This window comes from Puma concolor, chromosome D4 (genome assembly GCF_028749965.1).
Source record: "Puma concolor isolate L17-30 chromosome D4, mPumCon1.1.hap2, whole genome shotgun sequence".
NCBI classification, from domain to species: domain Eukaryota; kingdom Metazoa; phylum Chordata; class Mammalia; order Carnivora; family Felidae; genus Puma; species Puma concolor.
In genome coordinates this window covers 29,567,536-29,581,854 of record NC_141679.1, presented here as the reverse complement: position 1 = coordinate 29,581,854, position 14,319 = coordinate 29,567,536, and the positions used below count along the sequence as shown (strand labels likewise).

Here is a 14,319-nt window from a genome sequence, read left to right as displayed (position 1 = left end):
GATCTTTCTCAAATAATTTAACACTGTCTTTCTGATTCTTTGTTGATCTTTTAAAATTTTTTTAAATGTTTATTAATTTTTGAGAGAGAGAGAGAGAGAGATGCAGAATCTGAAGCAGGCTCCAGGCTGTGAGGTGTCAGCATAGAGCCCGATGTAGAATTTGAACTCATGAATTGTGAGATTATGACCTGAGCCGAAGTCAGATGCTTAACTGACTGAGCCACCTAGGTGCCTCTTGATGATTTTTTTATTACACTTCCATACTTCATGTAACCATATAAAATAGTGTTCATCAGGAAGGTTGGTTTCAATTACAGAGTCTACCGTTATCTGAAGTAGAACTGAAATTGGATGCAATTTTACTAAGTGTGTTTACACTTAAATATATTCTGTACTTTTGTTTACCTCATCCATCCTGGTTAATCAAGAAAACTTACATAGACTTTTACTTCCAGCTTTTTAGAGTGGCTAGAAGAACCAGATAAAACATCTTTTGAAGCCATGGGAAAACTGCAGAGATGCCCAGTACTCAAGGGGTTAAGACCCTGGCAGTGAAGGGAAGTGCAGAGCACTGAGTAGACATTCTTTAGCAGCTTTTCACCCTTAGGGCAGTTTGCCATTTCTGGAGAAGCTAGGGGAGACCCAAGAACCTGCAAGAGGGCCTATGCTACTGAGTCAGTGAAGTTAGCAACTCTTTTGGCAGTTTCACGGGGTTGGACAGACATACATTGGATTTCCATAGGAAGATTGTTATTCTTACTACCTACAACTGTAAGGGTTCTATACATCTAGAAATATCATAAAAATAAGCCAATGGATAAAATTAGAAAATCACTATTTTTCAACCCCTAATGGATCTAAAATGATCATCAGTGGATCCTAAGACCATTCAGGAAAGAGTTGATAGTGAAAGGAAAGTATAATGGATGGATTGGGTTGACAGTACCTGAAACAGCTGATCTGTTTAATTCAAAGGACACACCACTACAAATGAAGTATTCTTGGAAAAAGATTGACCCTGAATCTAAAAAAACCTCTAAATTGTGCTCTCAGTTTGTATGCAGTATAGGGGAGAGCAAAACAAGCTAACACCACAGGAAAGCAATCAGCCAAATACACAAGTATGAAACGTTCTATTAGTCAATACATTGGATTCTATTAGCCTTTTCGATTGGTTGGTTTTTTTTTTCAGGGGATAAATAATATGAAAAGATTAAAAAATAAAAGAGGGGCAATTGTTACAGATTAAGGGAGACTTTACATTATTTTGTTACAGATTAAAGGAGAAATATCAATATTGGCCATATGTAATGTGTGGATCTTGTTTGGATTGTAATATAAACAACCCATTATGAAGGAAAATTTTAAAGAAATTTGAACATAGATGGGCCATTAGATGATATTTATTGTGTTTATTTGGCTGGATTTATTAGGTGTGAAAGAGTGTACTCAGGTTTCTTTTTTTTTTTTTAAATCCTTAGAAAAAAAGAGAAATCAAAGTATTTTGGATAAAGTGGTGTGATGTCTGTGATGTGCTTTAAAATGGAAATTTTTGATAATTGTTTGGACTAGTTAATGGATACATAAGAGTTCATTTGGCTGTTTTGTCTACTTTTTTGGTAAATTTAAAAATACTCATTAAATAGTTATGAGAAAGAAACATCATAAACAAAATTCGCTTATAACATAGCCTGTGCTTTAAGTGAGACCATCATAAGCTGTTCTCTCTATTGGGTAAAAGTCTGTTGTGTATGAGTGGTGTCAGAAAAAGAGACAAACTTCATTTTATTTGCACAGCATTCTTTCCTGTTAGTCTTATCTGTTAGACCTGTGTGGACACCTTGATCCATAGTCTCAGACTATATGGAAAGGAAGAAGGAAAAGGAAGAAGCAAAAGTAGGGTGAGCTCATATTGAAGGAACAGGAAAAGGGTGCTAGGTGGGCAAAAACCACAGAACTCCACTACCTTTCACTTGTTGGTTACTCAGTACACTCAGACCTACTGCTTTCTACGCAAAGAATTTTTAAAACACTTCCAACTAACATAATTCAGCTTTTCCTTCGAAAAGGGAGATAATCTGAAGTAATGCCTGGTTGATGCTTCTGACTTCAGGTCCAGGAATTCTGGATAATGTCAGTTCCTCTTCCTATCTCTGTTATAGTCTGTCAATTATAGACTTTGGAAAATTTATCTACTAATGATATACTCTGTAGGTTCACTAGTAGCAGAGGGAAAAATGAAAGGGAAGGGAATTTTAAAAAAAGTATATGACACAGAAAGCAAGACATACACACAGATAGCATCCAAAAACCTCACTTGTGCATTTTGCCCAAGCAGGCATAATTTGCACATTATGATGGAGTGCTGCTGGGCACACCCGGCTTTGTGGCTTGAGCGATCAGTCCAAGTCACTGAGGCCTGCTGTAGGCTCTTCACAGAATCCAGATCTTCACACATACTTGAAGCAGCATTGGATCTGCTGGGTCATATGTGCTTAGTGGCAGAGCGCTTCAGCATGGACCAGCTATACAGTGATTCTTGCTCTGGGCCCTTCCCATATTTTCTCATTGCCTGACAAGTAGGTAAAAGCAGATAAACAGTCTAAAGCCCAGACAGTTTATGTTCAGAATCCCAAATATATCAGCCAAATGTTTTGCCTCTTAGCGGGTGTGAGGTATAGCAATTATTCACTTTCTTTGTTGTTTGCCCAGTGTTACAATTTTGAGTCAGTAATTAGTATACATAGAATTAAATTGAAAAGGTGCAAAAAGGTGTATGGTAAAACCCAAGTTTCTTTTCTGCACCTGTCTTTCAGCTACCCAGGTCTCCACATCGGAGGCAACCACTGGCACTAGTCAGGGCATATCCTGACTTGGCACGGACCATTGGATCACAGGAGACTTCCTGAAATGGCAGGCCCTGTATGTTTATGGGATTTATATCCCACCATCTGGAATACATGCAGGGTACCTATGTCTCCTTAGTTTCCAGGTTCTGTTAGCAGCTAACTTCACTGTGGTAGACCAGTGTAGTAACACCATGTCCTGAGTTGATACCTCCAAGAGAGGTAAAAGTGAACTGCTTTCTCATATCTTCTGGTTATCTTTATGGAGAAATACATTTACTGCCAGCTTCATAACTGCATTCTAGGTGACTAGGGTGGTTTTAATTTGATCCAGTTGGGATCCATATCTGAAAGTGCAGTTTGAGCTGGAGTCACCATTTGAGTATGTTTATGATAGCCTAATATCGTTGACTAAGACTCACTGGTCCCTTGGTCGGAGAAGTAGGGTTTTCTGCAAACCACCAGACATTGTTTTTTGATAATCCAGTGGCTTTCGCTTGGCTTCACTTTATACTAGAAGAGTATAATGAGGTAGTGGCCCTGATCATAGGCAATACCTCATTGATCTACATTACCTTCTTGTTCCATGGACTTCTGGTTTCCAATACCCTAATATGAACAGAAGTTTTCCTGCCATTTTCCATGATTTGGGCCAGTAACCAGTTCTAAATTCTCCTTCTTTCTTCAAAGTTTTGCTGCCTGCAGCCCGCTATCTGGTTTGTATTAGATATTGTATCAGTATATATTTGACGATATTAGTTTGTGAGTTTTTTTTTAAATCACAGAAGTCAATGGTGGTTAATTTAAGAAAAAATAAAAAAAGGATTTTGTGGCAAGCCCCTGGGTAGTGGACAGAATTAAAGACAGAGCTGAAGGGTGCCTGGCTGGTTCAGTTGGTGGAGCAGGTGACTCTTGATCTCGGGGTCATGAGTTGGAGCCCCCTGTTGGGTGTAGAGATTACTTAAAAATAAAATCTCAAAAAAAAAAAAAAAAAAAAAGAGAGCTTAAAACTATACCTTGTTAAGGACGTGATGTAGGGTAGCCTTAGGGATCTAGACTAAGAGAGTCTTTGGAATGACTTAGTTCCATCCTTATGTCCATATATTCAAGACTCAGATTCCCAGCACAGAGTCTGGTTTGCCTAACTTGAATCACTGCCTCACCTCTTAGCTGCTGCCACAACGTGCCTTGATTAATAGACTCACCAAGACTTGTAGAAGGGAGGAGAGGTTCTTTCCTCAAGGGAAAGAAGGAGGAGGAATACGCAACCAGCCAATCAACAGATGCCCCATTCCAGAGTGTTCAGATTAGGTCAGCAGCAGTAGGGTTGTCATTGGCCTTTGGGGGAAGACCATTTCTCTTCGTGAGCTGCTGTCCCAGAGTATTGCAGTATGTTCAGCATCCCTGGCTTCTGGGCACTAAATGTAAGCAGCACCCCCACTGCTAGCCTTCACAATCAGGGCACCACTTGTTTCCCAGCTATCACCATCTCCCCCCTAGACATGCTGTGGAACAGCCCATCAGGACCACTGCACTACATGATCCCTAAAACTGTTTGCATTTAAAACAACCAGATGCATCCCCATTGCTAGGCAAAATGTTGTTTGTAATTTGGCTATAATAAAATAATGTTTCCTGTCACCTCTACCAAAAAGGTCTTCAGTTTAGTGTCCCCAAATATCTAAACAGACCTGCATCTAGAACTGTATGAAATATATAAGAAATTCATTAATTTGTTTCTTCAGTTTATTTCTTTGATTAAGGGCACAGACTTTAGAGCCAGATTCTCTGAATTCAAATCCCACAACCTGTAATTCTGCTATTTACTAGCAGTTACTTCCTTTGGGCTTTTACATAATCTTACTTTGAGCAATTACATAATCTCTCTGTGCCTCTGTAAAATGAGGACAATAATAGTACCCATTTCATAGGGTTGCTATGAGGATTAACATAGCTAATGTGCATAAAGCATTTAATAATATGTATGTATAAGCTATTACTATATTTATAAAATGGGATATTAGTAATTAAGTTTCCCATAGATATGCCTTTAAATTTTTTTTCTGGGGAAGTTATCTTTTAAAAAGTTAATTGCTCTATCTGGAAAAGCATTTTGTTATTTTGTTACAGCAGTTTAGAACTATACTTTGAAAAATATTCGTGAATTATTCATTTCTTTACTCAGTATTTATTGTTTGCCAGGCATGTGTTAAATCTTTTTTTTTTTTTGTAAGTTTTTTTATTTTGAGGTGGTGGGGGGGGGGTGAGGGAGAGAAGGGAGAGAAGAGGGAGAAGGGAGAGAAGATCCCAATCAAGCTCCGAGCTGGATGTGAGGCTTGAACTCATGAACTGTGAGATCATGACTAGAGCTGAAACTAAGAGTTGGACGCTTAATTGACTGAGCCACCCAGGTGCCCCAGGCCCGTGTTAAATTCTAAGAGACAGGGAATTTATATACTGGTGGAAGAAGCAGTAACTAAATGAGCAAATAAATGTCCAGGATAATTACTGATGTGATAAGAGCTGTGGAGGAATCAACAGAAAGCCCCGGAAACAGGGAAGGATTCCCTGTGTTGGTGGAACAGAGGAGAGGCCTGGACTGGACAGTGAGCAGCAGAGGAGAGGCAGCATGGGAAATGGGAGGGTGTGGGCCATGTTTTTGCAGGACTTTAGAGACTCCAACAAGGAGCTGGGGTCTTTTCTACAGGGAGTTGGGATTTCTTTCAAAGAGCTATTGAAGTTGGAGTGGGAAGGTTTTAAGCAGGAGCGTGCTGGGTCTGATTTCCTTTTGGTAAAGTTGGTTTTGTTGACTGTAGACAATAAATTACAGAGGGCCAGGTGGGACCAGGTAGAAGCCTCTAGGGAAGAAATGAATGGGGATGGAGATGGGGATGGGATGGGATAGGATAGGATGGCAGCAGTGGAGCTGGAAAGAAGTGGATGAAGCTGAGTGAGATCATGTATTTATTTTGGAGGTAGAATTGACAGGTGTTGATGGCTTAGATCAGGAAGTCAGTGAGAGAAAGGGAGGAATCAGGGAGAAGGCCTAGATTCATGGCTATTATGTGCCGTTTGTCACTATTGCTAAACCTTTTTTTTTTTTTTTTTTTTTTACCTCATGGTCCTTTATAAAACTAAATTTTTAGTACCATTTAGTACAATTTTTAGTACCTGGTCTCAAATTTTTTGCACTGCAACCAAATTTTATGATCTCTTTAAATTTTTTTGCTTTCTTATTTAATAATGAAACTCCCTTTGTTGATGTTTTTGGCACTTAATTGGGACCATTTTATCTGTTAATTACTGCTGCTGAGAATTTGAACTCACTCACCATTTGCAGAGCTGTCTTTTGAAATCAGATAACTGAGTATCACCCCTGCCCCTAGAAAGTAGGAGAACTTGCAAAAGCCTGCACCTGATGAGAAGCAGCCCTCCTTTCTCTGCCGGGTGTGGTTCTTCTAGGTGAGGACGGTGAGGAGCTGGGATGGTGGTGGGGCACCTGCGGTTTATTTACCTAGCTCTGCCTGAGGTGCCTGCTCACTTCACAACTCCACTCTTCTTTTTAACATGTACTTCCCATGTGGTAGGTCAAGTTTATGAGCTATTTTCTGTCATGTAGGACTAGTACACCTCCTCAATAATTGCAATTTTTCATATTTCACTAAAGCATTTCTTCTCGTGAAAGAATTGAGATCAAGCATAAACACTAGTCTTTAATGAAATAGATTGTTCAAATTGATCCATATGGAATGAATTATTTTACTCTTTTCTAAAAAATGAAGAGAAACTGGAAGAAATGTCAGTAATGCATAGAGATTTTCTTTAACACGTAAATGAGAAGCCAGAAATGCATATAAAACATGGGAACTTCAAAAACATTTTTTAGACATAGACTATTAACACACATGGATGTTTTTGATTTCCCATTACATTAAAATATCCAAATGAACTTCATGTTCAGAACATTTAAAAATAGCTCTATCTTGAAAAGAAGATATAAAGTATTATCAGCTGTGCTTTTTGTGCATAATTAGCATGTGTCTGTGAAAGTATAATGACTTCTAGTGTAATATTACTCTGATAAAAAATTCAGATGGTAAAAATTGGAGCTACAGCTGGGTGACACATTTTAAAATAATTCAAAGGTGACTCCATAAAATCACGCTACTTTAGTCCCTTGTACTCCCCCTTTCACTTGTCAGTAGAACATGAAGTCACCAATAAAAATCCCTTAAATAATGTTTCATTTTTCCCCTCTCTTATAGATTTGATGTGTGCCCACTGTTTCCTTCAGTGCTTGGCGGGCTGCTGTGAAGATACATCACCTTTTCCCTTTTTCCAAGATGGCTCAAGATTCAGTAGGCTTTTCTTCTGATTACCAATTTTGGATGCAGAAACTTTCATTGTGGGACCAGGCCTCCACTTTGGAAACCCAGAAAGACACCTGCCTTCATCTGCCTCGATTTCAGGAATTCCTGAGGCAGATGTATGAAGTCTTGAAAGAGATGGTAGGTAGTAGACCAAAATAATGAATCTCTACTACATTTCACCAAGCTTGAATGTTATCTAGGGTCAGGAACTTGTGGTATTGACCTGATGGATTAGAAAGACAAATTACCTGTAAGTGATATGGATGGGATGGTTTCCTTATCTCTGATTTCTTATGATTTCAGTCTTTTCTTCTTGATTAATTACATTGTCACATGAGACTTCCTGACCAGTAAAGTTTTGTTTTTTTTTTTTTTAAAAACAAGACTGTGACAATCGTTGTCAGGTAAGAATTGGGATTCTTTTAAAGACCTTTGCATCTATTAAATATTGAAAAGTTTTCTGAAATGCTTCTTTATTGTTGTTCTTTAATGCTGTCTTAGATAAGGTTCTACTAAGAGGTAATAGGTATAAGATCTCTTATAGGTTCTACTAAGAGGTAATAGGTATAAGATCTCTTCTTATGAATATTTTAAGTGGTCTTTTCTGGTGAATATTAAGATTTTGAGTATCTTCACTATTGTTGTATAATGTATTGTTCAAAATTTGATATATTTTCATTTTGACATGATTTCTTATTTTTACTTCAGTAGATATTTTTATGAATTAACCTGCTTTCATATTATGAAAATATTATTTGTTTTACACCTACTTTGTAATTTCAAAATGAGAAGCAAAATTGTCATTTAATGTAAGTGTTCTTGTGTTACGTTTTTCTTTTAATCTAAGAAGCAAGTCAGAAATTTGAAGAATTATTCATGTTGATGATATGAGTTCATATGTCTTTAGCAACTAGAAGGAAAGATATGGTCTGTGTGATCAACCAAAGCTAACTTTTAAAATTGTTTCTCTATAATTCGACTTCTGCAGCTTGGCTTTAAATTGGTCCCAGAAAGTCTAGGGCTGGCCTTGATGCTAAGACAAATGTGAAGAATTTATTGGTACAGCAGCTTACATTTCAGCTTATGTACATGTTACCTCATTTAGGTCTTATTTTTGAACTTTCTTGAGAGGTAAAGAAGTGGGGAGAGGGCCAGTTGTATAACAGCATGTACATTTTTTAATCTTAAGCTGTTTTCTATTTGGTTGATCTTTTTCATCTCAGGTTTTAGGTTGTTGTAGATTAAGTATGATGTCATTAAGCATGTAGCAACTGAAATAGTAATGAACAGAGATATATATCTTTATGCTTGGGCTGCTTTTATTTCTTTTTACAAGTTCCAGAGTTCTTGTCCTCCCAAACCTTCTTTGAAATAGCCCTAGTGAAGCTGAGTTAGGAATCTCTCTTATGTTAGAGTGAAAAACCAGGTTGAAAACATGGGATCATAGAACTATTAATTGCTCACAATATTTTGTTCACTGTTATGCAATCTTTGTTATTTTTAAACAAATTGACCTTTCCTAAGTATGAGTAAAATAAAGTTAATTTGTATCAAGATTTTACATAAATGTGCTGTACATTTTAGTTTTGGTGATGTGGTTTAAGGATGAAATAAGATGGTTACTTGTTAAATTTTATTTGAATCTCCTACTTTTCCGAAATACATACTAAACATTCAAACTCCCTCAACCTGTAGTGTCAGTTCAACCTTTCTAAGTTGCATATTGTCTTTTTATTGACCAAAACGTAACTTTCTTTTACAGGATTCAAATACGATCATTGAAAGATTTCCCACAATAGGTCAACTGTTGGCAAAAACTTGTTGGAATCCTTTTATTTTAGCATTTGGTAAGAATCCAAAGCCTGTTCTCTCAAAATATAAACTTCTAATGATAATTTTAATCTTTGCATTGTTTAACAAAATACAGAGTTTCAAATTATAAATTTTCTCCTATTTTTTATGAAACAGCTATTCAAATGTATTCATTGTTCCGTTAGAAAGATAGCATCCTTTTCTTGTCCATATATGTTTGGATAGATAATCACACACACACACACACACACAGATCTGTAAGAAAATAGGACTCCTTATATTATAGAGTAGACTCTTTGAGATGATTATCATAACTTCATTTTTAATTCAGTATAAAATGGTTATAATAATGAAATAATTTCTTGTTTCACAATTTCACATTAACTTGCACACTACTGTTTTCCATGTGTAAAGTCATTCTTTAGTATCTGAATCCTCCTATGGCCCTGACATTATTTAGGGGTAACATTTTGGTTTTACCTACGGTGAAGAGGAACCTGGGGACACATTGGGGGAGGTGTTCTTTCCCTGACCTCCTGTCTACCTGTCCAGCCTCATTTCCTATATAATCCTCTGCAACCACACCACACACATGGTAGCCAGGTCAAGTTACTAACAGTGCCTTGAAAGCACATGATATCAGGGCCTGCAACATGTGATTCCTTTGTTTGGAGCTCTGTTCTCATCTCCTGTCCTCTTAAACTTTCTTTGAAATAGTTTTGCTTGGGGCTGCTTTAGGAGCTTCTTTAAGTCTCTTCGTAGCTGATAGCATCCCCCTTAACCATAAAACTTACTATACTGTTTTGTAATTATTGGTTTGCCTGTCTGATGTCCTGGAAGACTGAATGCCTCTCAAGAGCAGGAACTGTGGTTTTAGTTCTTTTTGTCATCCTAGGGCCTAGAATAGGGTGGAGGAGGCACATCTGAAGGTGTACAGTTGAGGTTTATTGCCTTGACTTGGCTAGTTTAATATTTACTTTTCATATTGTTTAAAGTCAAAGACTAATTGCATAATATAATGAGATGAGAATAAAAAAACAAAGTCAGTATTACCCTATGATATTATAAAGAATTGTTCAATTTCTCTTTCCTAGCCTATCATAAATAATTACAAGAAACATGAACTCAGGGGGGAAGAGACAGGGCTGCATTAGGTCCCGGGAGCATACATACATGGATGCCCTACACAGACAAACTCACTCACTCTGTCCCAACCCTCATCTGTCCCTCTTCCTCTCCACTTAGTCCTCTTGCTTCCCTTCCCCTTTGAGTGGACTCTTCCTCCCCTACCCTTCCCCAGCTTGTTGAAGTTCTTGATCTAATATGGCCAAGTCATCACTGTATTTGCCCACCAGGGCCATACCTACCTGCCCTAAGTTCATATATTTTAACTAGGCCAGTGTTTCTCAAATATCCTTGACCAGAAATACATTTTCTGTACATGTATACATGTATATACGCATACATACATACACACAGACGTGTATACACACACACATTTCATGAAAGGATGCTTGTTTTGATTTTGTGTAGCCACATTCACTATACTATTTTAAAAATAGTTTTCATGACCCCAAATTATTTTTACAACCCCCCGGATGGGTCATGACCAAAAATGTGAAAAACACTGAGCTAGACCAATGATACTAATGGCAGGAGAAAGGAAAAGAAGTTGTTGACTTTCCTCCATTTAAAGGCACCGTCCATTGTGAGATACTTCACACATTGAATAGCCACTTTTTAGAAAAATAAATACTACATCCTTTAAGTGTATATGGTGAATGTAGAATACAACTCTAATTCAGAAATGTTAAGATGTGGGAAAGTTTGTGCTATATAATAAAGAAGTGGAATGAGAGGCATTGCTGATGTTGTGCTAGGCACTGTTCTCTGTGGATTGCAGAGTGGATCTGAGTCCTTGATAGTTTTGTGTATTTATTTTGAGACAGAGTGTGAGGTGGGGAGGGGCAGAGAGAGACAGACAGACACACAGACACAGAGAATTCCAAGCAGGCTCTGCAGAGTCAGCGCAGAGCTGAATGTGGCTCTCGAACTCAGGAAACCATGGGATCGTGACCTGAACCGAAATCAAGAGTCAGACGCTTAACCGACTGAGCCACCCAGGTGCCCCGAGTCCTTGATAGTTTTGCAGGATAGGCAATTATGGGTTAGAGTAAGTAAATCCTACCCCATAATGTAAAACTGATAAAAGCCAGGATCCCACCCCTCTAAAGCCTGCATTGTTGTGATGATCTGGCCTGTGGATCACACCATTGTGGTTGAAGTAGTCTAGTTCTGGCTTTAACACTAGCCAGCCTCACATGAAGTATATATTCACTGGGCAGATATTTGCTAAGCTTTTTTTTTTTTTTTGTTCCCCAATATGCCAGGCCTAGGAAAACATGGCTCATAATTTCTGCCCACTGGAAGCATCCAGTCAGAAAAGAGACCTCAGCGAATCAGCCTGACTCAGGCATGGCTTGTGTTGTGGAGCCATGAACAAAGAGCTAAAAGAAAAAGGAGTTTGAGTTGGGGCCAACTCTTAGGGGACAGTAAATGAGATGGGATTTTTCTGAGACAAGCTGCCAGACTTGCTAGGTTTCAGATTCCTTATTTGTAAAAGTGGGAGGCTAGACTGATTTATCCCTATGGCCTTGAACTTGTAAGTGTCTGTGGTCTTTCCTTAGCACCTATCCTCATTACATTGGGCCCCTCTGACAACCAGAAACAAATTCTCCATCTCTTTTTGTTTCAAAGCTTGTGTTACGTTTTGAACTTTGAGCTTCCTGTTTGAGGTGTGCCTTTGGTGCTGAGCTTAGTGGAGACTGACAGGCAACAGAACTCCATGATGAATCAAGTCTTGCCTATGTTGCTACTTTTGTTTTGCTAGTTGGACATTGTCCAGGAAAGGATCTTTTCTTATGGTTTTAAATTTTATCAAAGTCACTTTTTAAATACAGGAAATGTGACAGTTTCTATCAAAGAAAGAAGGAAACCTCTGGTAATGTTAAATGAGAATTGGATCAGAGATAAAGACAATAAGGAAGGAGGAAATTTGGAAATCTAAAGACACCACAAAGAGACCAGAAAAAACATAATAGAAAGCGAGGGTACACCTTTTATTCAGGGTTGTTCTCTGCATAAAATTACAGATTTCACCTTCTTGGAATTCTGGCCGGTTGTTTCTAGTCCTGCCCTCACGATTAAGCATGTAACAGTTATAACCTCACTATTTGCTATTTATTGCTATATAACAATTTGCACCCAAGCTTGGCAGCTTAAAATAATAAATATTTATTGTCTTAAAAATGCTACCTTCACACTTTTAAATTACAGATATAAAGTTTACAGAATTAATTTAGCTTTTCATTTGGAATTTTAATTCAAGATATCAAAAAATAGGGGCGCCTGGGTGGCTCTGTCGGGATAAGCATCCAACTCTCTGTTTTGGCTCAGGTCATGATCAGGTCACGGTTTTGTGAGGTCAAGCCCTGCATGGGCTCTGTGCTGAGAGCATGGAGCCTACTTGGGATTCTCTCTCTGCCCCTCCCCCACTCATGCTGTCTCTGTCTCTCTCAAAATAAATAAACTTAAGTAAAATAAAATATTAGGTGGCAAATGTATGTTGGTATATTGTTTTCCCTTCCACTCATTTTTAGAATCCAAATTTGTACGAAGATCTGCTGTCAGTGACTGCTTGCGTGATGAATCCCAGGCATTTTCCCATCTCATTTAACTGCCCTGCAGGATGTCCACTCTGGATCTTGGGGAGGAGCCTGACAGATGCCTTCTCCCCTGTAGTGAGTGTTGGAGGCACTCAGGAATAGCAAGTGATGGCTTGCACCTACCTGTAAATACCTAAAGCAAAGTAAACTCATTAGCAGTACATTTCAATGAATTTCAGTACTTTGAGCAAAGTAAGACACCTCCTAAAGATTGGGTGAACATTTCTCTGGCTGCTCTCTCTCTTTTTTGTTTTTGTGTTTTTTTGAGAGAAAAATTAAAAAATGATACATTTGTTGAACTAAATGTGCAGACTCACTCAACACCTAGGGAAAACTTCCATTTTTAGATTCTATTAGATTTAAGGTCCATAAAATAACATTTTCTTTCTTTGTCTTCTCCTTCTCCTCTCCCTCCTCCTCCTCCTCTCTTAGAGGTGAGTGTCTGCTTTTTGGAAATGCTCCCCATTGGGTTGCATTTTTTCTAACAGGGGAAGCCTTATGTAGTAAGCATATCATGGGATCTGCCCAATACCCTGTGACATGAAGATAATTAGAATTTATTCTAATATTTAAAGCATTGGAAGTACAACAGTCACAGTTTTAATCAGTGACATTGGTTCAACCTCAAGAATCCTAGGACCTTCAAAAGTTAAATTACATGATTTGTGAGATAAACTTAAAATAGGCAAGCCAGTGATGTATTTGAGCTAATAAAAACTAGGAAAAAGAAAAATGAATGTCCCTCAGAATAATGCCTGATAAAGTTTGTTCAGAGGTATTACCAGGAGAGCACAAACTTATGATGTTTATGGCGAAAAAAATGGGTTTAAAAATTACTATTAGTGTCCTTTGGTGTGTGGTTGAAAGTGCAGAGGTAGCTTGCTGTAGTTTGTATTTTCCTTATTTCTTGTTAATGTAACCCTTAGAAATGCTGTGTTTATGAGATTGCAGAAGGTAAGAAGGTCAAGGGCAGCAGGTGATTCTGCAGCGGATTGAGTCCAGGTGCTTGGTTTCCTCAGCTTCTTCTACTCAATGGCTGTCCGATAAAGGCCATAGTTTCTTGGCTCTAGTTTAGGTACTGACATCTTCCATTTGAGGCATCATTCTTGCTTCCCAGATGTGTTGTGAAATCTCCAATTGGAATGGACTCAGTTACCAAAAGAGGAAAAAGAAAATGGCTCACTGAGTAGATATTCTTGCCAAGTATAAGATTTCCAAGTTCAGTGTTTTCAATACATATTTGGTAAAGTTTTCAATTTTAGAGTAAAGAATGAGGAACATGTAAGAGACTTCTATTTTATCCAAGCCATTTAGTGTTAAACAGAATATATTTTAAAATGATCATTTTGTTAAATTTTTTTCTAACAAGTGAGGGTATTTTGGGAAATTAGAAAATTAAAAGAGTAAGACAGAAATGTAGACTACTATCTGTAACAGTTATTGCCTTAAAAAGGTTGAAATTACTAATGGTTTGAAATATGCTTTGAAAGAAATGATCTTGAGAAAAGCCCAGTTCTTTTAGTTATTTCCATCATTCTTTTCTGGCTTTATCAGAAAGGGATTGAC

General features: G+C 37.9%; 1 protein-coding gene across 4 annotated transcripts in view; it reads left to right on the top strand.

Annotated features, from left to right (window-relative positions):
- FANCC (FA complementation group C) overlaps nt 1-14,319 on the top strand; it is a 271,193-nt gene that overhangs the window by 95,954 nt on the left and 160,920 nt on the right. For 3 of the 4 annotated variants that reach the window (XM_025931652.2, XM_086685163.1, XM_086685161.1), the window contains 2 exons: nt 7,112-7,354; nt 8,979-9,063. In XM_025931652.2, coding sequence (XP_025787437.1) covers nt 7,190-7,354; nt 8,979-9,063 — 250 coding nt within the window. In that variant the 5' untranslated portion in view covers nt 7,112-7,189. Of the gene's footprint in view, nt 1-2,844; nt 2,968-7,111; nt 7,355-8,978; nt 9,064-14,319 lie in introns of those variants that run through there. The other variant, XM_086685162.1, reaches the window with a different exon arrangement.